Source organism: Pteropus medius, unplaced genomic scaffold (assembly GCF_902729225.1).
Source record: "Pteropus medius unplaced genomic scaffold, Ma_sr-lr_union100, whole genome shotgun sequence".
NCBI classification, from domain to species: domain Eukaryota; kingdom Metazoa; phylum Chordata; class Mammalia; order Chiroptera; family Pteropodidae; genus Pteropus; species Pteropus medius.
This window is the reverse complement of record NW_024342467.1, coordinates 10,013,576-10,040,106: the sequence shown is the minus strand read 5'-3', so window position 1 is coordinate 10,040,106 and position 26,531 is coordinate 10,013,576. Positions and strand designations below refer to the sequence as shown.

At 38.8% G+C, this 26,531-nt stretch overlaps 1 protein-coding gene across 4 annotated transcripts in view; it reads right to left on the bottom strand.

The window, feature by feature from the left end:
* DNAH11 (dynein axonemal heavy chain 11) overlaps positions 1-11,998 on the bottom strand; it is a 265,993-nt gene extending 253,995 nt beyond the window's left edge. For all 4 annotated transcript variants that reach the window (XM_039862506.1, XM_039862509.1, XM_039862507.1 and 1 more), the window contains exons 1-4: positions 11,476-11,998; positions 10,364-10,504; positions 1,117-1,313; positions 454-643 (exon numbers count right to left, since the gene is read on the bottom strand). In XM_039862506.1, the coding sequence (XP_039718440.1) occupies positions 454-643; positions 1,117-1,313; positions 10,364-10,504; positions 11,476-11,814 (867 nt within the window). In that variant the 5' untranslated portion in view covers positions 11,815-11,998. The remainder of the gene's footprint in view (positions 1-453; positions 644-1,116; positions 1,314-10,363; positions 10,505-11,475) is intronic.
* Between the last annotated feature and the right edge of the window lie 14,533 nt (positions 11,999-26,531).

The following is a 26,531-nucleotide window of genomic DNA, read 5'->3' as shown; positions in this document are numbered from 1 at the left end:
ATAAACATATGAATAAACATCTTAGTTTTTAGAACATTGAGTAATTTTAAGGCAAGCACCCAACAAAGGAACCAAAGTTAGCTCTCCATAAGCTCTCTCTCTCTCCACTAAGCAAGACCCTGCCCCTCCCAAATCAATTAAATTGACTAATCAAATCTTACAGTCTTCACTGTTTCCCTGGGGGAACCACTCCTTCTGTGCCACAAAGTGTTTCCAATGATCTCAAATGCTGTCAAAATATTCTCAAAAAAGCAAAACTACTTTCAATTCCCATTAATTTTTAAAGTGCATATCATGTAGCACTTTGGAATAAGAAAAGAGAGCAAACTATTAAGTCATTCAAAGGTGGTATTTAAATCGTTAGTTATTGGGAATTATTGCTCTAGAGACCAAATTCTACAAATTACTTTTGCTAATTCAATTTACAAGCAATTTTTAGGGCACTCTACTTACTTGATCATAAATGCATGATAGATTCTCTCTCCTCATCGCCCAGAAATTCAGTTCAGTTTGAGGATTTGAGTGAAGACCATTCAGCAAAGGCTGCACTGAGTCTTTCTCTACAATTTCTTGGATTTGATGTGACCATTTAATAACCACTGATTCAATTGCATGGAGTACTGTCCTTTCATTTGGCTCTAGCCTATGTACATTGAAAGGATTGATAAAATAATCCAAAAATAAATCATTTCATCCAAATAAAAATAGGACTTGGATTTTAATAGGTATTTTATGTATCCATAAACTAGTTTTCTAAATATAAATACTTCAAAATCAGATCCATTATTTTTATGGCCTCAACTTGAGTTATGACATTGTCACTGGTATATCTCTACATTAAAAACACTGTTAAACAGAATAATCATCTTCGAAACCATTTTACTAAAAGAATATCAGTGACATCATGGCAATTGTTACGGCTTGCTTTTTGCAGTCTGCTTTTAAAGAGTATACTTTGAAAAATAAGTCATACACATGGTGTTTCAGCATGTTATTTTAAAAATACAAAGTAGTTACAATAATTCTATTTTGCCAACAGTTTGCTGAGGTTGTGATATTAAATGGGTATGTTGGCTTTCTATTTTAATATCCTTTATATACTGTATCATTACGTACTTGGCCTCTGGATATTTCTGATCCAGGTCAATTTTTCCTGCAATAGTGGGAATTGGTAGAAGAGTTCTTCTCAACATTTTACCCCTAAAAATATGTATTTTATTTTTCATGACTTCTATATGACGTTCCATGTCTTGTGAAATAAAACAGGACCAGGATTTATGGTTGTTCCTATTAGAAAGAATTGGTACTAAAATCTAGAAAGAGAAACAATTTTAAAAGCAGTTAATTTACAGACAATGTGTTCCTTCAAAGATTTTCTTGTCAAACAAAATTGGCAACAAAACCACTAAATTTCATAAATGTACTCCTATGATGTCAAATTTACAAAGACAAAAATCAGTGACCCATTTCGACTTAATGAGATTAATTTTTTCAAGGAGGAAATAATTTACTGATTCTTCATTCATTTATCTATTTATCAAACATTTGTGGAGGTTCTCAATAACTCAAACACTGCATAAGCAAAATCGTGTTAAGTAAAGTGCTTTCTTAATGCAAGCTGAGAGGTATATTAATGAACAAAATCTTTTTGAATTACATGAAGACAAGAGTAAATTTATCTTCTCAAGCCCTGGGTGGCATCCTGGTGGATTAAAATTTGATAGTCAGAAAGATATTTATTGAATCATATAGTGCTTTGGGGGACTCCTTCTACCATTAAATTGGGTATATCAATGAGACTATATATGTGAAAACCCTAATTCTTGTTATTCCTAGAGCCCAGCATATATTAAGTAATTAATAAGAGTTTGTTGAGATAATAAAATTGGTCTCTTCTTGCTTTCTCACTCCTTTCCAACATCTACTAATTTTTAAATGTTTTTCAGTTTTTGATATAATCTGTCCAGTTTATTAGCATTATACTATAAAATATCCATTAGCTAAAATGCTCAGAGAATAGTTATTCCACCATTTTAAAGTTTATTTGATAACACAATCTTGCAGTTAATTAAAAACAAACTGAAAATTCACTTTGGTTTTCTAATGGTGTTGAAACAGATCTTTATGAATTGTTTGATTATTATACTGTTCCTGCTTAGCGCCCACTTACATGTTGAGCTAGTAAAAAATAGTCTCCACCTTCCATAAGCTTAGTGGGTTAGGTCCCTTGATATAATAACTGCCATATTTAGAGGCACATTCAAGATGTAATGTGGAATCACAGGAGAAACAGCTGGTTCTGGGAGAGAGGAGTCTTTAGGGAAGACTTGCCAGGAAAGTTACTACTAGGTTGAAATCTTTAAGATGAAAAATCAGGGCAGGCATTTGAGAAAACTGAACACTGATATATAAAATGACTGAAGGCTCCAGAAGTATAGTGCTTCTGGGAAACTACTAGTTTGGCCTGCCTGGAATTAGAGCCAGCACCCCGAAAATGAATGACTGCAAGAAAGTCAGTCAGGGTGGGTGGTTCATGAAGATCTTTGGAAGCCATACTGAGGAATTAAGGCTTATTGGGCTGAACATGAATTGACCCACTAGAAAACTGCTTTCTATATTAAATTCTCAATATCAAAAGCTTTTTCTAAAAGTCAAATGTGAGGAAAATTCTGGTTATTCAACATTTCTAATTCACCGGGTACTGTTCCAAACTTTCACTATTTACTATTCTGTGCAAGGCCGACTTCTTTTAAAATTAAATATTTGTGTCACAAGCTGTAGATAAAACTGTTATGAAGTTCTGACCTATATGCTCTACACAGCTAAAGGATCTCTATAAATATCATTTAAACCAAACAGACCTAGGATGTGCTTTTTAATTATAATAAATCTTGTTAAACTACATACAAAGTAATTCAATTAATTTTGGGTTGTGTCTTGTTTTAGTTGGGAATTTTTTTGTAAAGTTTTTGTGATTTATAAGGGAAAAAAATCAAAAAACTGAAAAACACAGAGAGCTTAAATAACATGATACTAAACACTGAATGGTTTAACAATGAGATCAAGGAAGAAATTGAAGGATACCTTAAGACAAATGATAATAATAACATGACTCCAAAAATCTATGGGACACAGCCAAAGCAGTTCTAAGAGGGAAAGTCATAGCAGAATAGGCCTAATTCAAGAAATGAACAAACATCTCAAACGATCTAATTTTATACCTAAAGGAATTAGAAAAAGAAGAACAAACAAAGCCCAAAGTGATTAGAAGCAAGGAAACAATAAAAATCAGAAAGGAAATAAATGAATTGGAATCTCAAAAAGCAATACAAAAGATCAATGAAACCAAGAGCTAGTTCTTTCAAAAGATAAACAAAACTGATAAACCTTTAACCAGACTCATCAAGAAGACCCATATAAATAAAATGATAAATGAAAGAGAAGTGACAACTGAGAGAACCCTGATGAGTCCACCAAAAAACTATTAGAACTGGTAAATGAATTCAGTAAAGCAGCAGGATACAAAATTAATATTTAGAAATCAGTTGCATTTGTATACACCAATAATGACTATCAGAGAAATTAAGAAAACAATTTCATTTATAATTGCATGAAAAAAATAAAATACCTAGGAATAAATTTAACCAAAGAGGTAAAGACCTGTACTCAGAAAATCATAAGATAATGAAGAAATTTTAAAAGATACTAATAAATGTAAGCATATACCATGTTAATGATAGGAAGACTTAACCTTGTTAAAATGTTTATACTACCCAAAGCAATCTATACATTCAATGCAATCCGTATCAAAATATCAATGGCATTTTTCACAGCACTAGAACAAATATTCCTAAAATTTATCTGGAACCACACTATACCCCAAATAGCCACAGCAACTCTCAGAAAAAAAGAACAAAATTTAAAGTATCATGCTACCTGCTATCAAATTATTCTGCAAGGCTACAGCATGCAAAAAAAGCATGGTACTGGCATAAAAACAGACACATAGACCAATGAAACAGAATAAAGGGCCCAGAAATAAACCCATATCTATGTGGTCAATAAATCTATGAAAAAAGAGGCAAGATTATACAATGGGGTAAAGACAATCTATTCAATAAATGGCACTAGGAAAACTGCACAGATAAATGCAAAAAAAAAAATGAAAGTAGACCACTTTCTTACACCATATACAAGAATAAACTCAAAATGAATTAAAGACTTAAATGTAAAACATAAAACTCCTAGAAGAAAACATAAGCAGTAAACTCTGATATTACTCTTAGTAGTATTTTTTTTAATATGTCCCTTGGGCAAGAGAAGCAAAAGAAAAAACAAACAAATGGGACTACATCAAACTAAAAAGGTTTTGCATAGCAAAGGAAACCATCGACAAAATGAAAAGACAACCTGTTGGACAGGAGATGTTTGCCAATGATACATCCAGTAAGGGGTTAATATCCAGTATATATAAGGAACTCCTGCAACTTAACACCAAAAAGAGAAATAATCCCATTAAAAAATGAGCAGAGGATCTGAATAGACATTTCTCCAAAGAAAACATACAGATGGCCAATAGACATATAAATAGATGTTCAACATCACTAATCATCAGAGAAATGCTAATTAAAACCACAATTAGATATAACCTCACACTTGTCAGAATGGCTATCATCAAAAACTCAACAAACAACAAGTATTGGTGAGGATGTTGAAAAAAGTGAACCTTTATACACTCTTGATGGAATTGCAAATTGGTACAGACACTATGGAAAACAGTATGGAAGTTCTTCAAAATATTAAAAGTAAAACTACCATATGACCCAGCAATTCCACTTCTGAGTATTTATCCAAAGAAATCCAAAACACTAATTTGAAAAGATATATGCATCCCTATTTTTCACTGCAGCATTATTTACAACAGCCAAGATATGGAAGCAACCTCAGTGTCCATCAATTGATGACTGGATAAATAGGTGGTACACACATACTCAGTCATAAAACAGAATGAAATCTTACCATTTGCAACAACATGGATGGACCCAAATGGTCTTATACTAAATGAAATAAGTCAAATACTGTATGATTTCACTTATATGTGGAATCAAAAAAAAAAAATCAACAAACAAATCAGAAATAAACTCATAAATACAGAGAACAAACTGATGGTTGCCAGGTGGAACGGTGAAAGGATTAAGTAGTACAAATGGGCAGTTACAAAATAGTCATGGGGATGTAAATACAGCATAGGGAATACAGTCAATAATACGGTAATAACTATGTATGGTACCAGGGGGTACTGGACAGATATATGCAAGGGACAGGAGGTACTACACTTGTTGGTGAGATCACTTATTAAGTTATATAAATGTCTAACCACTATGCTCTGCACCTGAAACTAATATCATATTGAATGTCAACTGTAATTGAGAACAAATTTTAAATTAAAAAAAATAATAAATGCTTTATTTAAAAAAAAAAAAACCCAAAAACCCAAACTTTCTCTGTGAACCAAAAGAACTTGGAGATGTTTACTAAGGATACATATAATTATAGGTAAAAGAACTATAATGCCTTTGCTGTGGTTCTCTTACCATCTTTCTCTTAACCGTTTTTAAACTGGGGAATTTCTTTTTACAATGCTTCTTAAATCAGTAGAGACTATTACTTGGGAAACATTTTCAAAATACGGACTTGGGCCTCTCCCAGACTTCTTAAATTGGAATGTCCAAGGATATGGGCTCAGACACTGACAACAAGAACCAAATCAGACTTTTCTGGATTGATGAGCATTCACAATTATGATTTCTTTCAATAACATATAATAAAAGCAATAACTATATGACATCTAAAATACTTTTGCTAAGTATAATTATATAATACAGTTACTAATAATAACGTAAGGAGGCACACAATGTTGAAGGGCAGATGGAGAGTTCAATTTTGGACATCAGTCTTGAGATGTCATGATGCATCAAGTGGCCACACGTGGAAGGATAGAAGGTGGATGTCTAAGCTTGGAGTTCAGAAAAGAGACTGAAGCCGGAGAGAAAAGCTGAGAGGCCCCAGCACATCAGCATGAATTACCGTAAATCGGTAAATATGCGTCAGACTCCAAAGATTATTCAACATTGAATATGAGAGTGTATTTGATCTTTTAAATGAGAAAAAAATACAAAGTCACAAATGACTTTCCCCGCCTTCAGTTCACTGGGTCCATCCCTTCCTTAATCTGTCCCACTTAAGAATCCCAACACTAAAAAATTCGCTCAATACTTTTCAATCCAATCACTGCCTCAATAAGTCTCTCCCTTACTTTTCAACTGAGTCACCAATTCACCAAACCTTGCACTTAATGCTTTTCTTGTTAATGTACAAATCACCCAGAAAGTGAGAAGTTGATCGAAATGAAAGTCATAAATGACCACTGACATTTCATTTGGCTGACACTTCCAAACTAAGCCTGTCCTGATTAAAAAACAAAACAAAACCAAAAAAAACACCTTCATAGAACACGCATTACCACGACTATCTTCCAATAAATACAAAGATTTGGGTTTGGCAATTGTCTTTGCAGGCAACCGTCTGAAAAAAGTTACATGGCTGTTTATTTCCTCATCAGCCTCTCCAGCCTTATTTCTCACCACCCTCCAGCTCCGGTTGCCCAATCTAGTTACATTAGTTAACTTGTTTTTAAAAAATGAACCTGCATTTCCTCACCTGTTCCTCTGCAGTGCTTCTCCCTCTGGTCAGAATACTCTGCCTCTATTTCCTACATCTAGCTATCTCCTCCTTGTCCTTCAACACTACGGGAACCAAATGAGTTACCATACAACTATGGATGCTTTTGATAGTCAAAAGAACACTAAAAGTTATTAGATGTTTACTCATCTGTAACAGGTACAAACCAAAAAAGCTCCAGGCAAACAGAGACCTACGATTATCCTATTCAAGACTTCCTACCTTCCCTGCTGTTCTTCCAGATGTGGGATGATGCCAGTAGGCTCCCACAGCACGCTACTAAGACCTCTATGGTAAACATGCCCTATCACCATTGGCTTAGCTGCCTGCCTCCCTAATTCGAATACATGCTTTCTGAGGGCAGAAACTGCATCGCTAATTGCCAGGTGTGTCCATTCACTAGCATCAAATAGGTAACGATAAATATTAACTGAACAAATAACCACTGTGGGCTTATTAGCATAAAATTCCCAAAGTGTCCTTTGCACATAAATGTCAAAAAATTCAAATAGAGATAGCAGAGATTATACAACAAATGCTTTTTCTCTAAATACCTTGAAGCTTCACTAATTTGTCCCTTATAGGAACACGGTATCAGCTAGCCCTTATTTAACCTTCAAGTATTTACTGAGCTCCTACTCTGTGTCAGGCAATGTCTTGGGTGTTTGGGACACAGCAGTGAGCTAACAAAGATTCAGGGCTCAGACAAGTAAGGCACTCACTTGGGAACAACAGAGGCACCCCAAGGCACCAAAAACTCGATAATCAAGATGAATAGTTTAAAATATTTTTGAATCAAAATTAATGCAAGAAATTCACAATGAGTAACATCAACATTTTTCAATAAAGACAGTATCAGTATTACCTACTTTTTTTTTTGGCTCATACTTCAATATGACTTGGCATGGCACTATCAGTGATCCTATTTTTATGTAAAGTGTTACAGGGGCTTGCATTAATTTTGATTCTAAATATTATATTAAAATATATTTATCTTGATGACTGAGTTGTTTTTGTTCCCTTCCCCCGGCCCCTGGTGAATTTTGCTTTTGAAGTAGGTGCCTCACTTGCCTGACCCTAATCCCCACCCTGCAAAGACCCCTGCTCTCCATGAGGTAGATTTCATTGAAAAGAGATATTTGAGCAAAAGGACTTAAAGAACATAGAGAGGTTGGCTGAGAGGATTCTGGAGATGATAAAGAAATAACAAGAGCAAAGGCCCAGCAGTGTGCCTGAAACAATCGAGGATCAGCAAGGGGCCATGAGTTAGCAAGTGAGATGAGTTTAGAGAGGTGAGGAGGACGGTAGATCAGAGATTTTGGACCAGAGCCTTCATCCTTAACAGGCATAAGAAACACCTAATGGTCTTGATGCAGTAGCTCTGGAGCGGGGCTGAGAGTCTATAGTTCTAAGTTTCCAGATGATTCTGATACTGCTGATGCACAGTAAGCAACAAGGCAAAGTCTGGACTTCTGTAAGCAGCTGGGTGGCCCCTCAGTGGGTGTGAAACAGGGACCAGTGCAGGGTCTGAGCAATAAGTGACATGTTCTGACCCATGTTTCCACAAGGACCATTTCAGCTGCTGATAGGTTCTAGATGGGAGACACGCAGAAGCAGGAAGACCAGTTAGGAGACCGATGGGGTAACACAGGGATCAGAGTGCAGCAATGGAGGGAGAATGGGACCCATTCTGGATCTATTTTGAAGGTGGAACTTGATTTACTAACAGAATGGCTACAAGGTGTGAGACAAGGCTGACTCAGAGGTCTTCCAGCTTGAGCGACTAGAAGGATGGACTTCACATCTACATTTCTGGGGACAGCAAGTAAAGCAGGTTGGGGAAGATCAGTTCAGCTTGCGACATCAGGTTTGAGGTATCTATTAATCATCAAGAGGGAAAGCAATGGCAGGAAGGCAGGTGGATCTCCAAGTGTGGAATTTGGGAGAGAGATCTTGGCTACAGAGTGGTTTGGGAGTACTTCGCACGTCATCGTAAACCGCTGTTCATCAGCCAGTTCTGTGAGTGGTAAGGGATCCTAAGCAAAGACAAGCCTTGGAAGCCTTTAACCTAAAAATCTATAGCCATGCCTTAGGGCCCTATTCATATTGAATTTAAGCCTTTTCCATAAATAAACCCAAGTGGCATCGTAAGTGGGATGTCGTTGTTTTCTTTTCTTCCCAGTAGCATATCCTCAAGCATAATTAAATGAGAATCTTCCAAAGCACTTTAACTTCTGAGGTTCTGAATGTTTCATACCTTCTATAGATGTACTTATTAACAGCTTACTCTCTTTCATTTAAACGTTTATTCACAGTGATATGCATTGAGACTGAGATAAATTCAGAGCAAGATCAGACAAACTTGAAAGAGCAAGAATACCACTGATGACTGCAACCGTGCCCTTCCAAGCCAGCTGACGGCAGTCTGGAATGGAAGGACCAAAAGTCATTCACATTTCACGTGAAATCCTTTAATCAGATTCAGTTTGATAAAAAATTTCTTGAATTGTCCCAGTGCTGAACAGAGAAAACTCCTTTCTTAGTGTCTCCTGAAATCAGCCAAAACCAAGTAAATTCCACAGAAAGGGAGAGAAATCGAGGTAAGGTACTAAAGTTGGGAGAGGCCGGGGACAGCAAGAAAATACCTCCTTTCAAAAGAACAGAAAAGGGATGCCAGAAGTAGAAGAGAGGTGAGAGATTGGTGGATCATTAATGATAAACACATTGGCGAATATTCCTACCTGAAGTTTTGGCCTTGGCAGGACTGCACTGATTATTGACATCTGATTTACTGCTGTCTAACCCAGTGGTTCCCAAAGTTTGGGGCACATGAAAATCACCTGGGGATCTTTAACAACTACTGTCCCCTGGCTCCTACCTCCAGACATTGATTTGAGGTGTGGCATGGGTAGATTAGAAAATTCCACATGAGTCTAACGTTCATCAAAGTTTCAAAACCACTGCTCTGGTTCTATAGAACCTGGTCACTTAGTATGTTTTTCCTCAAAGCTGGTCCATGCACAAAGAACTTCAACATCAGGTGAGAAACGCAGAATATCGGCCCCACCCCAGACCTACTAAATCAGCCTGCCTTTACCCAAATCCTCGGGCGGTTATAATGCACATTGAAGTGCCAGTAACATTGGTTTAGGGAACATTTCTCTGATTTAAGGAGAGAGAAAGGACATTTAGGGCAACCATTTCTAACATTGTTTCCATTACTTTTTGCCATTATTTGTCATGAGCGACACTTAGAAACTAACAGGAATCTGAAAAACTGATTTTTCAAAACCTTTTCCAAAATATAAGTTTATCTCTACTCTGAATGTGAAGTTTAAAACTTGTAGCTAAGTATAGATTTCAATGCGAGCTGCTTTTTATTTACTTCCATTATTTAGAAAGAGGAAAAAGATGGTCCTACGAACTACCACCTGTTGAATATTAGCATCAGTTAATTATCAGCTGATTTCGGAAACAGTCTAAATGCCGTCACACTCCATCCACCAGGCTAAAGAGATTACTAGCTTCTAAATTCTCTTTAAAAAAAGAGTTAGTTGTCCCAGATAATTCCAAGTATCACAGAGATAAATGAAAGATTCAAATACTAAAGATGGACTGGTACCTCCTCTAGGAAAGCAGTTACATGTCCAAGAGACGAGGGTGGTAACTCTCCAAATAAAACCGTTTGAGAGAAATCATTTACTTCAATGCTTTTGGTAATCTTGGCAATATAAACAAGTTTCTGTCTCGCATCTCTTGGAATCTGAAACAAGAATAATGCAGTTTAAGTCCACAATGGAGATTGCATGAAGGGTTTGCTGTATCTTACTGGTGGCTGGATTGCTCGCAGAAGAAACAAAACCTGGTATCTCCTAGAGTTAAGTGTTCCAGCCCCTCGTCTACTGACGATTTTTAAGAATTAGTTACAATTAGGAAAGTAGCAAAACAAAAAAAAATTTCAAAACCCACAAAACCCGAAGGCATGCCCCTTTACTCGCTTCTCTGGGATTCTATTTACCAGCTACTGACGACATCTAGTCATGATAGTAACACTTTACATTCACTGAGGCGCTGTATAACCTTGCTCCAAACTCTTCACACTTTAAAAATGCTAAATGCCAATGCTATACTTGTAAGTGGAACGTTAACCTTCAAGTGGGCGAAGAGTCTAAATTTTTTTAAAAGAGTGGGATATGAAAGGAACGCAGGGAAGAAGGAAATAAAGGAGGGACCCCACAATGGCTGGTAAACACGTTTGCGCATATTACCCCAGCACTTGTTTTTAAGGACTAAGTATTCTTTCCCCTGGGATGAAGTGTGGTTAACAGTCAGAGTACGTGACAAGTAATTTGAGTTCTGCCAAATACATTTTTTAAGGATGTATCTCCACAGTGACCCAAGAGCGACCGAAACGGAAGTTATCCGGCACAGAACCCACCTTACGCCCACCGCCCGGGAAGCTGAACTTAGCTCTGCTCGTCCTGCTTTATCCGGGGCGAGGAGGCACAAGGGCTGACCTTCTAGAAAACCACATGCAGCCGTTCGCTGCACTGCAGAGTGGCCGCACTTGGGGGTAATTCTGCAGACTCCGGGGCAACTTCAACAAAAGTTTTTTTCCAGCGCCCGAGTGCGTGCGCCGCGGGAACCCGAGGAGGCGCGGCTGGCCTGCCCCGCCCGGGGATCCGTTACGCTGGGCGGCGGCGAGGCCGGGTCCCCTCGCCCGTCGTTCCTTACCTTCCAGGAGGCTGCGAGCCACCCCGCGGCTGCTACGCTGAACACGAGGCAGGCGGGGCTGGGGCTCTCCAAAAACGCGCCCAAGACCTGCCGGTTGTCCTCGCTCTCCAAATGCCGGCTCCATTTCTCCGCCGGGAGCCCCAGCACCTGCTCCAGGCGGCCTCCTAGGAAGCGCACCCGCGCGTCTTGGGCGAAACTCCGCGCTCTCCTGGCCGCCGCCTCCTCCTCGTCTTCCTCCAGCTCCAGCCCCAGCGCGCCCGCCACCTCCAGGCCGGCGCCCGCGGTTCGGCGAAGGGTCGGGACGTCTCGCTCCTTCTGAGCTACCTCCGAGGCTGCCATCGGGCACGTCCTAGGGATGCAGGACTGGCCCGCTCCGCGCGCGCCCCTGCCCAGCCCTGGGTGGGCGAGAGCACCCCTCCGCACGTGCGCCCCGGGGTGGCCCCCACGTCCTCCCGCGACCGCCGCGTGCGCTGCCGCGCGTCCCACCTGCAGCTACTTGGCGGCCAGCTTCTGCGCGCGGTGCGAACCTGCAGACTGAGGCGCCGGCCCAGGACCAGCTGCGCGTCCCGTTTCCCTGGGGACAGAGTCCCCGCCCCGGCCCGCTGGGGGGCGGAGTGAGCACAGAGGGGCGCGGCCTTCAGGGTCCGGGCCTCAAACCCAACTGGGGAGGGGAGTGCCTTGTGCTGGTCTGAGCCGCTCCGTGGGCCCCCACCATTGCCCTCCCGCTCCTCTGCCCGCTGGACGTCTCCGTGGGGCTCCCAGTGAGAAAGAACCGCAGCCCAGCACTGGTTAACTCTGTGGTTTAAGCAGTACCCTTTGGGGTCGAGCTCCATGCTAAATCCTTGATTCTTTCATGTAATTTCTAGAAAGGCAGGTATCTCTGGCTGGTCATCTTACTTGTTTGGACAAGGGAACGCAGTCACAAAGGGACTAAGGAAGAAGAAGGGGGAACCGGGATTCAGACCCCGCACTGAGGTCTTTTATTGCCTTGGCCGAAGGTTGTCCGAATATTACCAGAAAAGAGCCAACCCTGCAAGCCAACTTTCCTCGGTGTGGAAATCCAGCTTCTTGGTGTTCCAAGTCCTCATTCTGACCCTCGCCAGCCGCTTACTGGAATGTTAGTACGTCCAAAAAGAGAATGCATAGCGTTCTTTGTAGACGCCAAAGTGCTCGGGAAATATGTAGAACTGTTATTCAATCCAAGAGTAAAAGGCGAAGGGAGAAAAGTTTCAGATTAATAACAGTCCTCATCGTATTGAAATGGAATTTCAGTACAGTCTATTAATGGCATTTGTTGAGATTATTCAGGAAATTCTAATTCCCGAAGTAGCCAGAATGGAGAGGGGTGGAGGTGTGCGGTTGTCCTTGAACTAAAGTTAGTTGGTCCCCTTTAATTGTTCATTTCAAAATACAGGCATATCTTCACTTCATTGCACTTCACTGCTGATGGGTTTTTTTTACAAATGTAAGGCAAGATATTCCACCAATAAAAAGAGCACAACTGGCTGTACCGTGGCGGTCTGGAACCAAAACTGCAATCTCTCCGAGGTACGCCTGCAAAAACTTCAACTCCCATCCCTCCTGTAGGAGCTATGGAGTGTTGCTCTCAATAATCCATATAAAACTGATTATTGATAAGTAGGTGTTTCCAGCAAGATTCAGAGCTTCAACAATTTTTCTTTTCAGGATATTGTCTCTGGCAGACATCTATAAGCTTTTGAGTTACATGATCAGAATCTTGAATTAATCGGCTCCTGGAAATAATGCTTTGGGCTGTCAAGGCTGCAATCCTTGGGGCTAGATTAGATACAATACTCCTTAATGTCCTCTCAGGCAATGTAACCTTGTGGGGCAGGGGTGTCTTTTTTTTTTTTTAATAATTTGTATTTCGGAAATAATTTACATCTGTAATGAACAAAAATAAAAATATAACTTTACACAGAGTTTGGGTCTGTCATATAGTAGATAATGAGTCAAAGAAAAGTACATTTCCCTAGATAATTGAGTAATCCTTTTGTGGACCAGTTAAACAATGTTCCAATGTGATGCTGAAAGGACATGCTGCCTTTTTTACCTTATTCCCATAGTTTGAATATTTTTTTAAAATACAATAACTAACATTTATGAAGTACCAACCAACAAGGGCCATGTACTGTGATAAGTCCATTTATTTGCTCCATGAATACTTATCGAATGGCAGCTAAGTGCAGAGCGCTCTTCTAGGGGCTGGAAATAACAAGAAAAAAAACAGACTAAGTTCCCACTCTTACAACACTGGTATAGGCTTGATTTATACTGGCTGGACTGGTGCTATACCGACTGAGTTTGCATTCCACTTCTACTAGATGCTGTGTGTGGCCTCAGCCAGCTACTGACATTTTAGGTACCTTGGTTTCCTTATCTGAAACAGGAATAATAAAATGGCAGTTTAGATTTTTTTCAGTAAATATTCTCTATCCCCTCCACCCCGCTTCATGATAAGAGTATATTTTTCTGTTCCCGTGAAGTTGTGCTTAATCATATGACTTGCTTGGGTCCATGGGATGTTAGCAGACATGACACATAGGCTTGAAATGTCCTTGCATAGTGGAGCTTGCCTTCTTATGCCTCTGCCATTGTCATAAGAAGAATATCCCTAACCAGCTAACTAGCTTGCTGGTGCAAGGAACCAACCTGGACCCGATGTGTAGCTCAAAGGCAAGTCCAGCTAAGTCTGGTCTAGATCAGTCTACCCTCAGTCAACCCACAGATGCATGAACAAGAATAAATGACTGTTGTAAGTTACATAACTGTGGTAAGGTTTGTTATGCAGCCCTAGCATGGCAACAGTCAATCAAGTGTTGTTGTGAGAATTAATTCGGTTTAAATACATAGAAAGAACAAACACTTAGGTCAGTGCATGGCATATTTACGCTTTATAAAGGGTTTATTATTGGTTAGGGAGTGGCAAATGTGAGAAACTAAACAAATAAAGTACATTTATTATGTCAGATGATGATTAAGAAGAAAAGCAAAGGAGAGTAAAGGAGAGGAGATGTTAATTAGTGTCAGTGTTCAAGAAAGCCTCACTTTTGAGCAGAAATCTGAGTGAGAGAGTGAACCATGGATTTCTGAGAGAAGAATATTCCAGGCAGAGAATAGAGCTAATAGACCTATAGGAAAGATGCTTGGTTTTTGGAGAAACAGCAAGAAGTCCAGTAAAAGGGAAAATATTAGGAAATGAGAACAGAGAGAAATAAAGGACCCAATCATGCAGGACTGTTAACAGCTTACTTTTTCTTAAAATGAGATGGTGTGGCAGAAACTGCTCACTGTCCCCAATGCCCACTCACCCATTACTCATCTTGGTAATAGAACACTCAGCCCCATTCCAAGGTCACTTAGCTGGAAGTTTCATTTCTTAGTTTCTCCTACAACTAATGGAAAGTAAAAGTAACGAGGTATGACTTGTATGTCATATTCTTAAAGAGAACCCACCAGCCTCCATTTCTTCCCATCTTGCAAGCTTGCTGGCTGGATAGTATATGAAAACGGTATGCTGAGCCATGTTCAATCATGCACATGCCCCTGAAACATATGAAAATAGGCTTCAACTTTCCTCACAAAAGAAAAATACAAATTCAAACTATAGTACAATAACTATTGCTTTATTTACTACCTTTAAGACTGATATCATATTCTTGGCTGGGGAAACAGGCACTCACACACAGGGCGAGGAATTCAAAATGATACAACCCCAGACAATTTGTCATCTAGAAAAATTGCCTATGCATTTGCCCTTTGACCCAGCAATCTTGTCACAGCACTAACTAAAAGCAGAAGGCTAGAAACAACCCAATGACCAGCAATAGGAGGCTGGCTGAATAAACTATATAATTTTCAGATAATAGGATAATATGCAGCTACAAAAAAGAGTGATGAGAACCTCTATATACTTTAGCGGAATGATTTCCAAGATATATTTTCAAGTGAAAAATGAAAAAGAGAGAAAAATGTGTATATTATGTTATCATTTATCTATGAAAACAGCAGAGGTGTACCCTCCCTCCCACACGAAGTATTTGTTTATATTAAAATGTAAATATCACAATGGAATAATAATCCGAGAACTTTTAAAAGAGTTTACACATGAGAAAGTGTGAAGAATGCAGGGATAGAAGCTAGGCTTCTGAAAAGAGACATCATTCTGTAATTGACTTAGGAATCATGTAAATATTTTACATAATTTTAAAGTGTAATGTTTAAAAAAATTCTCTAAAAATAAAAAGCAAAATGAACCAAATTATCTTCCTTGCGTATTGAGTTATGGGTATAACCATACAGAGAGGAACTATTTCAAGTAATTTTAAAACTGTAATTAGTATATCCCTAAAGAGATATAACCTAATAACAAAAATAACTGCACAAAATAAAATATAAACAAGTAATTTTAAATTGTTTTCAGTAATTACTTTGGTAATAGTGTCAGTCACATTATTATAAGACTAATGTGAGAATAAAGCTGTCATAGGTTGGATTCCCAAATAGATAGACTCTGAAACTCTTTTGTGAGATTTGCATGCAGATCATTTGTTAGGGAAGACTCTCAGAAAAGGAAGGAAGGAAGGAAAGAAGGAAGGAAGGAGGGAAGGAAGGAAGGAAGGAAGGAAGGAAGGAAGGAAGGAAGGAAGGAAGGAAGGAAGGAAGGAAGGAAGGAAAAGACAAGGAAGGAAGGAAAGGGAGGAGGGAGGGGCGATGGAGGACAGGCGAATGACGAAGAGGATGATGATGGTTGAGACAGACTGGCTGACATATTGCTCTGGCTGCTGTGCTGCCTTGCCTGCCTGCTGGTTGTCGTTGCTCGTTGTTTGCTTTCATTGCCTGTCGTCATGCTGATATTATTACATGCCTGCTGGTTATATGCTGCATATTGCTCTGTCGTCAGCCTGTCATATATGCCACATGGCTCATATTGTCATGGCAAGAGCATGTCATGTTTACATATAACATACATGGCATGCCTGCTGCCTGTCATGCCTTGCTCGTTGCTTGCTGCTTGCTTGTCACTGCTTGCCTGCTTGCTTGCCTGCCCTTGCCTTGCTTGTTTGCCTGCTTGTCGCCTGGTTGTTGTCAAACCGCGGGACAAGGGACTGAAGGAAGCAAGAGTAGGTAGAGGGAGAAGCTGAATTGTCAGGCAGTTGCAAGAGAAGGATTGGTTGAGCCCATGCGGAGCTCTTAAACTGTGATGGTGCTTTAGAGATGTCCCAAACTGAAGCAAGAGAACCACACTTCTGTAGCCCCGTATTGCACCAGGGGAGGAGGCATAACCTTGACCAAGGCAGTAACCTTTGGCTGAGAACAATTCCCGGAGAAGGACTTGGCGCAAGGCTCAGCAGGCAACATTTCCAGCAGACACAGGAGGGGAAGCTCTGGGCAGCATCTGCTACAAAAGTAAATGAACAATTAGCTGGTATCATTGGAAACCAGGAACTGGGCACAGTAAAAAGGAGAAATAGACATAAAATAGATAAGGCAAAGTAAAAACACTTTAGACCTGATTTTTGAAATTAAAATTTCAATTAAACTCATGATTTTGTCTTTAATAAAATAATCCATTACTTAGCTTTGTTCACTGAAAAGAGTTTGAAACAAGAAGCAACGCTTTGCAGTGAGCATCCCTAGTGCTTAGATGTTGGTCTCTAAATACCATTTCCCACTCAAACAAACAAGGAACTTTGAGAAATGGCTGATTGCAGCTTTGGTGTGGAAAAAAAATACAAGTTGGTCTTTAAACATTTTGTGAGAGCAGAAAGCAGGGAAGCTATCAAATACTTGAGATGGTGGGTCAAAATTTTTCAGGAGCCAACATATAGAGGCTTCCACTACCTGAAATCTGAGCTTCAATAAGAATAAAAACATCAAAAGCTCGAAATGCTTCAAGTATATGTCAGTCTATGAATGTCTAATGAAAGTATGCTTCCAGCTCCTGCTTATGATATAGAAATTTGAGAAGACCTTCGCTCCTACCTTTACTACAATAACAAAAAAAGCTGAGAAATCTGCAAAATTACAACTTAACTTGAACCCATCAGAGATCGAGGTAATGAACTACTCTGAAGGCTTTGAAGAGATAGGACATGAACGCTTGGGTAGCTAGAATAGATACCACTAGACACTAGTAAGAAACATTTAGCTAAATTTTTAAGCAAATGGCTCTCACTAGTGTGGTCTACCTAGAGAATACAAGGACCATTGTGGCCAGAGATACAAGGCGAATTTGTATCCACTCACAGGCTCTTCTCCATGGATGTCCCAAAAATCTTAATAAAAAAGTTTGGTGAGAGTCCTGAGAAAGGCTTCTTTGTGGTTCAGCTCTAAAGAAGGAGCGCAAGACCCCATTTTGATCTTTTATCCCTGTCCCTCCTGGGCTAGCTTTCATCAGCACTCCTTCCCCCAAAAGAAAATTATATTGCAAAATATAAATGTATCAAATCGACATGTTATACATCTTACATTTACACACTTATATGTCAATTATATCTCATTTTTTTTAGAAAGAAAATACCTCTCTTGACATCACAAAGGAGTAAATAAATTCATCAACACTCTTCTCTCCAAAGGATGGAGGTTAGGCTGGATTTAGTGACGCTTGCAATGAACAGAATACGACAGAAGTGACAATGAGTGACTAGGTCGTAAAGGACCCAACAGCTTCCTTCCTCTCTCTCATGGATCACTCACACTGGGGTAATTTAATTATCATATTGTGACAACCTTCTCCTTCCTACAGCCCCAGTCACACCTTCAGATGACTTCTGCCCCTGCCAACATCCTAACTAATCATGCAAATGACCCTTTGTCAGAAACCCCCAACTAAGCTGCTCGAAAATCACTGACCCACAGGAACTGTGAGATAATAAATGTTTGTTGCTTTAAATCATCGGATTTTAGAATAATTTTGCATGTAGATTTTGGTACCTCAAAGCAGGGTGTTGCCATAACAAATACCAAAAATGTAGGAGTGGGAGGAAGCTGCAAATAATTTTAGGAAAGTGTTGGTAAAATCTTGGCAACACTGGTACAAAGTCTTCACCCACAGCCTACGGTGGATGAAGTCTTAAAGGAAAGTCAGAAAAATCTTATTGGAAATTGAAGGAAGGGAGATTCTTATATAGTAGCAAATTGTTTATCAGCACTGTCACCTGTAGTAAAGCAGTAAGTAGAGAATATACCTAACGAACTAAGTGATTTGGCTGAGGTTGGGGAAAATGGGACAATATTGGTTAAATGGTACAAACTTCCATTTATAAGTTAAATAATTCTGTGGCTCTAACGTATTTTATCATCATGGTGTACACTTTAAACTTACACAATGTTATATGTCAATTATATCTCAATAAAGCTAGAAAAAATATTTTACTATGGTATCTAAGCTGGGAAATAGGGGTTAAAGAGCAGTGCAAGGTGATAGAATCAATGGATTCTGACACTGAGGGAGGTTAAATAAGTTGCCTAAAGTAAGGTAAATATTCAGTCTCTCCTCTGGGCAAGTAGGAGTCCTCTGAGGATGAAATCATACTTAGCCTTCAAGACTACCCTCATAAGTGAGAGATTATTTCCAGCCTCCATAAAGAGTTTCCTCTATTCTTCCCCACACCTAAAATCCACCATTTGCTCCAATCACAGAATTATTCTGAGGGTAAATGATCTATTTCCCAACTCTTTTCAAATTTGATGCACAGAGTATTGAAAGGAGTAGGAGGATACCCAACAATAACAGCAAAAAGAGTGCCCCGAGGAGAAGAATGAAGAGCAATAGCAGTGGAAATGGAAAATAATTTAACACTGTGTGTACTCCACCACAGCGCATATGTCGGAGAGGATGCTTTGCTCTCAACTGTGGTTTACAGAAAACCCAACTAATAGTGGCACACGGTGAGGACATTTATAATCTCACACGATAAATCTGATTACAGGGGAGTCATGGGTTGGTTAATTCAATGACACAGGGGTGAGACTGTTGTTTCTCTCTCTTTTCTGTGGTCTTCAATAGGTCAGTGATTCTTCTATCATGGTCGCTAAATGGCAATCATACTTTCCAGCATTCCACGTAGGTGACAATGTCCAGAGGCAAGAAAAGAGAACATCTTCATTTTTGAGGGAAGAAAACTTTCCAGAAGACGTCTCCTTGTATCTTAATTGGCTAGAATGACATCTTGTGCCCATGTCTCAACCTTGCATTTGTCAAAGGGAAGTTTAACTTGTCGAGATCCAGCTCCAGACTCCTCTTAAGGAGATGGCCACTAGGAGGAGCCTGAGCAAAGTCTGGGTTCTGTTTAGTGAGGAAAAAGGGGAAAAAGTGTCATTTGGTAGTTAACCAAGAAAGGTATTGGAAGTGTTTTTTTCTCAAATGCCCCTAATACATATAACATCATGGGAAATACCATATTAAACATGATTTCCCATGAATTATGAAGAGTAATGTGCCGGTGAAGACTCAAATGCAAATCACAGGCAGGAATGTCAAGATCATTCAAAGAACACATTAAACAATAGTTGAATAACATTTTCGTATTACTATCGGTTTTGATTAAAAAAAAAAAAAAAAAGGACCTAAAGCATCTTTGCAGAGAATAAGCATGAATGTAAAAGTTAAAAAGGGAAATGCAGTAGAAAACCAATGGGTTTGCGGGAAAGCATAGTGTCGTAGTATTTAGAGAGAAACTACTGAGGTATACTGGAAATGACCGAAAAAGCAAGCAAGCTAGCAAATGGCCACCACAAGCCTCTTAGGAGAGGAAACCCTCACCCACTGCTTGGCGTTATCTCTTCCTGTACGAGTCTAAAGCACGCTACTTTGCACTATAGTTATTTGTGCAGCTTTCTTATATTTCCCTATTGGTAACTAAGCCCTTCGAAGGTAGGCACTATGAGGGACTGTGACATTTATTTAATTTTATCCCTTAGAGCATCTAGCATAGACCCTCTAGAAGTACTACTGTTCAAACATTTGTTGAATTGAAAAAAGCCATTCATTTAAAAATAAATAAATACCAGCAAAGGAAGGACATCTGTGACCCAAGAAATTTTATAGTCAGAGAAAGAGAGCCTCTGAAGGGAGAAGAGAAAAATAAATCCGTAAAAAGAGACTAATTAAATTACAGGTGATCAGAACAAGAAAGCAGCTTTATTTGAGGAGCACTCGTTTCCAGAGAAGGAAGATAATTTAGAGATTAAATAAATTTGTCAAAAGAATATGAAAGGGAGTTAAGTTGTAGGAGATATAAGCACAATCCTTTGTGAATCTCTCCTAAACCGTATTAAACATTATGATTTCTATTCTTGTATGTTACACCTGAGGAGCAAGCCCAGAGAAAGTACTAAGAGTAGGGTACAGGTACCAATTAAATGAGGATTAGTGATTCCTGCCAGCATGGAGTCACCATGCATATATGTAAGTAAGCCTTATGTTTGTCTAGCCCTCAACAGTTTATAAAACCCTCACATATGTGATATCTTATTTAGTGGAGAGAGAGATTTAAAAAAGGAGAGAGCAGTGTACTTAGGTCAGGTAATATTTGCGCCCATTGTAACATTGCAAAGGCTTCCTCCTAAACCAGTAAGCTGTTTGCTTTTCTGCTTTTCTCCCTAAAAATATATATTTATATCCTTCATATGCCAGTAGTGAATTGTTCCAGGAAATAGAATATCACATATAACTGGAATATTCCTAGACCTCCAAGGATTAGCATGCCCTCTTTAATGCCCAACCCCCTCAAGCACCAAGAAGCCGCCACCACTTTCCCAGCATGTCCAGCCCCTTGCAGAAAGAGCATGCCTCTGTGACATGGCGAGGCTTGCTCGGGCTGGGAAATAAACTCTCGGTTCCCACCAACAGTCTTTTCCTACAGCAACCCAAGCCCTTCACTCCCCCATGTAAACGGAGTAGGCAAGTACAATAACCTTCTGTGAACCTCAGGAGTTTTGTCCTGAAACGGTCAACAAAACTGCAATTGGTAAGATCAAGGTCTTGGCAAAGAAAGGAGGTTGATGGAAGCAGAAGGGAAACGGTGCACTTTGCTGAGTGTGTGTTTCACCAATTCCATGCTGTGCATGTTTTTACACTCCCACATCACTGAAATCGGGGTATGGCCTACGTTTGTGGTCTGCACAGAGGCCTGTCTGTTGTAGTTATTGCCCACACACTTGCGGCAAAACTTGCAGAATAGAAGGCCATCAGCACAGAGGAAATTGCTGGAGGTAATTTCATTCTTTTATGAAATGCATTAATATTCTTAATGGCACAGATGACATAGGTGGAAAACTGATGACTCCTACTATATCAGTTATCTATTGCTGCATAACAAATGACTCCCAAAATGTACCAGCTTCAAACAACAAACATTTGTTAGCTCACAGAGTTCCGGATGGTCGAGAATCTAAGATGGGTTAGTTCGGGACTTTGGCTCAGAGTCTGTCATGAGGTTGATGTTCAGATGGTGTCTGGCGCTGCCATCACCTGAACTCCTGACTAGGCTGGAAGATCCACTTCGAGTTCATTTAGAGGGCAGTTGTCTAGAGGTCTCAGTGCCTTACTGTGGGAGTCTCTCCATAGGGTTATTTGCAACATGGCAGCTGGCTTCCTCTGAAGTGAATAATCCAACTAAGAAGGAAGCCACAGTGATTTCTTATGTCCTAGTCTCTGAAGTCTCACACTGTCACATCCACTTTATTCTATTCGTTAGAAGCAAGTCACTAAGTCCAGTCCACTCTCGAGGGGAGGGGAATTAGGATACCCCTCTTGAAGGGAGGAGTATCAAAGAATTTAGGAACATAGATTTAAAACCACTACTCTTGGGCAAAAACATGATAGAAAAGTTAGTCACTGAATATGAAGAAACTATTTCATTTCTATTTTTAATGTATATACAGCAGTGGAATATGAGAAAATATCTGCCTAAATAAAACTAATAGAGCTCTTTCATAAGTGTAAAACAAAACTTCTAGGTGATATTAAAGCCTTGTGTTGTAGTGTAATTGGCAGGTTTTTTTTTTTTTAGTGGTGTATTAATTAATATGTATAAAAGAATCTATCATGTCTTAGATTCCATAAATGCAATTAACAGGGTTTAAAAAATCACCGAAAATAAAGTTTAGGATGCAATCACCTTTGTTGATTTAACAAACCAGCTGTGACAGTTTACCCTTTCTCTGATTCCTCTGGCATCAGAGGATCGGGCGAGGGGGTGTGGGATGTGAAGGTAAAGGGACAGGGAAGGGCTCTGGGACTTTCCTACATTACTATGTCTAGCATCCTGTCTGATTGATGCATGCTGTGCTGTGTCCGTTATTAAGTATTTTGACTGTCACCCCTGTACCTATGATAATGAGAACCAATAATTAATTTTATATTCTTTTGTTTAAGGGGGATGAACTGAACTTAAAATATAGTAACTCTTAGTTTGATATCTAAATATGTCTAATTTTGATTGGTTGTTATATATTGAGAAAAAAACAATGTCCTCTGGATTCACAAGCTGGATGTATTTTAGGCCAAGTTAAAGCCCAGCTATAAAAAAATTAAAACAGGAGAATTTTCCTAAATTTTTAAAGACCATAATTCTTTTGCGAGTATTCTGAACAATAGCAAGTTAAAAGATATCATATATTTTTCTTAGAGACATAAATACTTAAATCATAAATCTGATCAATGTTTCTATTAAAACAAAACTGAAAACAAATATTTTATCTGAATGTCTTCTCTGGTGATTATCACCTTTTTTCTCAAAGCAATTTTTCAGAGAATTTGACAAGGTCATAAACTCAAATAAGGATAATTAAAAGAAAATTAGTATTTTAGAAACATTTTGTAAACAAGGTAATACTTTTCCTTAAAATACAGAACAATATATCTTAGAGCTGCAGAATAATCAATTTAATAAAAGTTTTTAGGCAGGTTTTGCCCTTCTTTTTCATTTCCCTTTTTTCATGTCCAAGTCTACATTTACAGTAAACTGGACACAAGAATAAAAGTGCTCCCAACTACTTACAGCATTGGTGGACATACGTACACAGACTTTTAATACAAATTAGCATCACCAGTATTCTGAAAAACAAAACGAACAAGAAAACAAATGAAAAACGGAGCCTTTATCCAAAGGATCCAAATCTTGTTCTATTCATGACTTACTCCATAAAAATGAGAATTAAAATAAGATTACGCATTATCATTAGAATTGGGCTTAATTTTCTAACAATGTTTTCTTTCTGTCCACACAATTATAGAAAGTGAGAAGAAGCAACTACAATACAAAACCACAATAACTTACAAACTTAATTTGGACCTAGGAACTGTAATTAGAAATACGTACGATGCTTCACCACTCACCACACACATTTCATATATACATATATGAATTTGACAAAGAACAAGCAAAAATAAAGCAAGCTTTAAAGACATAAAGTTGTAACCATTTACAATGTTCATGAATTGAATTGGAATCTTTTCTCAGTTAACTTATTGTTTGCCTTTAAATTACTTTCCTCACAGCAGTTTTCAAAACAGTTAGGTTGACCAAACACTTGGCAACCATGCCCTTTACATGGCACCATGAATTACTGATGTTTTTAATTCCAACATAAAATTATACAATTGAGGAATGATTTTACCAGAAGAAAATATAACTATTTTGGCTTCCACATCTCAAAAATACTACTACTATAAATAAAATACATATTAAACCACATTTCATAGCAGCATAATAAATAACACAATTCGAGCCAAGCCAACTATCTAGAAAGGCATGATTCAAAGATTGGGTGTTTGTGACAACTGCTCAAGTTTAATTTCCTCCTCTTCCCTGTAATTTACTTTTGTCTGATCGTAGCTCCCAGGGCCTGATTTCTTGGTTCTCTGACTCTGACTTGAAACCTGTTCATCTTAACTTGGCCCAACAAGATCTGAGCCCCAGCTCCTCCCTGTAGAAGCATGCTTAATGCACTCCCATCTCTGCAGGTGCTCCAGGAGTGGGGCCAGGGCATCTCCAAACTCTCTAGAAATCTAGCCCAGCTAGGGATGCAGTGAGGCAGGATTCATGCAGAAAAGAGGAACATCATCTCTTATGCCTGAGTCTGGCACAAAAAAGGTGCTCAACAAATGTACTGACTGGTTAAAAAAAGCTTCTCCTAAGGTGAAGTGAAGGTAAGGTAGTTAATTGGACAAGAAGGCTGAAAGTGGAGAGCAGAATCTAGCCAGAGGTGCCTTGGAGCCTGGCAATGCACTAAGCCAGTTTGGACAGTTTGTTTATCCTATCTTATTCTACAAAGATGCTGAAAAACTGAGTAAAGAGTAGCTTAGAGCTCATAAATGTAGAACATCCTATTATTCTTTTCTAAACCAAGTCTGAGAGGTTGTCTAGGATAAGAAAACATTTGGACATCAAATTAGACATTTTCTTTTTGTGGCTGCAATTTGGTAGAAAGCTGAAAAATTAAGGAGTACTTCCGCCCTGTAAGCCCAGGTCCATTTATTTAGTAAACATATTTCTGCACATAGGGAATGATTTTAAATATGGAAAATCATCCACACATTCACAAAAAAAGTTATTGAACAACACATGGACAACTGTTTGTTTTTCACTAAATGACTTGCTTCTTTGTTCACCTGTTTGGTTGTCTGCTACCACTTTGAGGAAGGCAAGTAGTAGTCAGAATTAACATTTTCAAATTAAGAAATAACTAAAATTTAAACATTGAATTTTGCTTAGTATTTGGAAAAGACAACTATCATATAATTTTGAGAAAACCCCAAACTAGCTCATAGGCAGATAGTTTGAGAAAAATGTAGTTGAAGAAATCCCACTGAATTGTTTTTTTTTCCTTTATATGATATGGAGAATTAACTTTTCGATGTATTGTTGCCCATTGTCGAAGCATCTCAGCATTGGTCCAACCAGGAAATATTCTATGCCTCCCTGCCTTTTGGGTTAACTGATAATTAACAATAATAACTTTTATCTATTGAACATTATTGTCAGGGGGCTTGTTAGCTACCTTACTTGATCCTCTTAACAGAACTATAAAGTATTATGCCCATTTTGCAAATGAGAAAAACAGGGTGCAGAAAGGTTAACTTGCCCAAAGTTGTGTGGCTAATGAGTCCAAACCACACCCATTTCCCTCACAGTTGGTGATCTCTGTCACAGGGCTTTGATATTCCCAGGAAGATTGACCCTCTGCACCGAAAGCAGCCTTGACACTCCAATGGCAAGGATTACGGGGCCTGCAGGAAGTTGTTGTACCAGCATCTCATCTCTCTCCTGCTGTCTCCTTTTTGGCTTCTCTAGACTGTTGTGCTGCAGCCATGGTCCAGTCTTGGGCTCATCCCTTTTGCTGGATACCTCTTCTCCCAGCTTCCCCTCGAAGACCGATTTGCGAGGTTTACTCCTCACCTCGTTTTGCTCTGACATCACTTCAGGAAGGTTTCCCTGACGACCCGAATGATGACTTCATCACCTTTATCATACTCGCACTCCTTTGCCCTTACTTTTCTATTGTTGCAAATCTTTATACAGAGTTTATAAAAGGCCATGTGTGTACATTTAGGCCAATCTGTAGTTTGTGGTTTTTCTTTCAGCAGCTTTAAAAACAAAAGTTTTGAGGTTTGAACTTTCTTATCCAACTCAAACGTTATGATATATATCTAAAATGTTACACATAGCCTATATATTATTTATATAAATGTAATTTTATTAAATATAGAAAACAAAAAACCGTTACTTTCGATTGAACAAAAAATTTAAAGTGCCGCAGTTATGCAAAGGAATAATTGGAGGGAAACATAGCTATTATTTCCTTGAAAAAATTTATTATAAAATATTATGTTTCTATGGAACACTTTAAATATAAGCTCCTGTGAAAGTTTTGCTTGACTGTCGCCCAATTTTCCTGGTGGACTTCACTAGAGAATGTACAATGTACTTAAAGCTGGAGTATCTGTACTTCACTATGAGAATAGTGATACTTTATCTTGAAAATACCTTTACTGTTTTAAAGAGAATAAATTTTATGACGGTAGT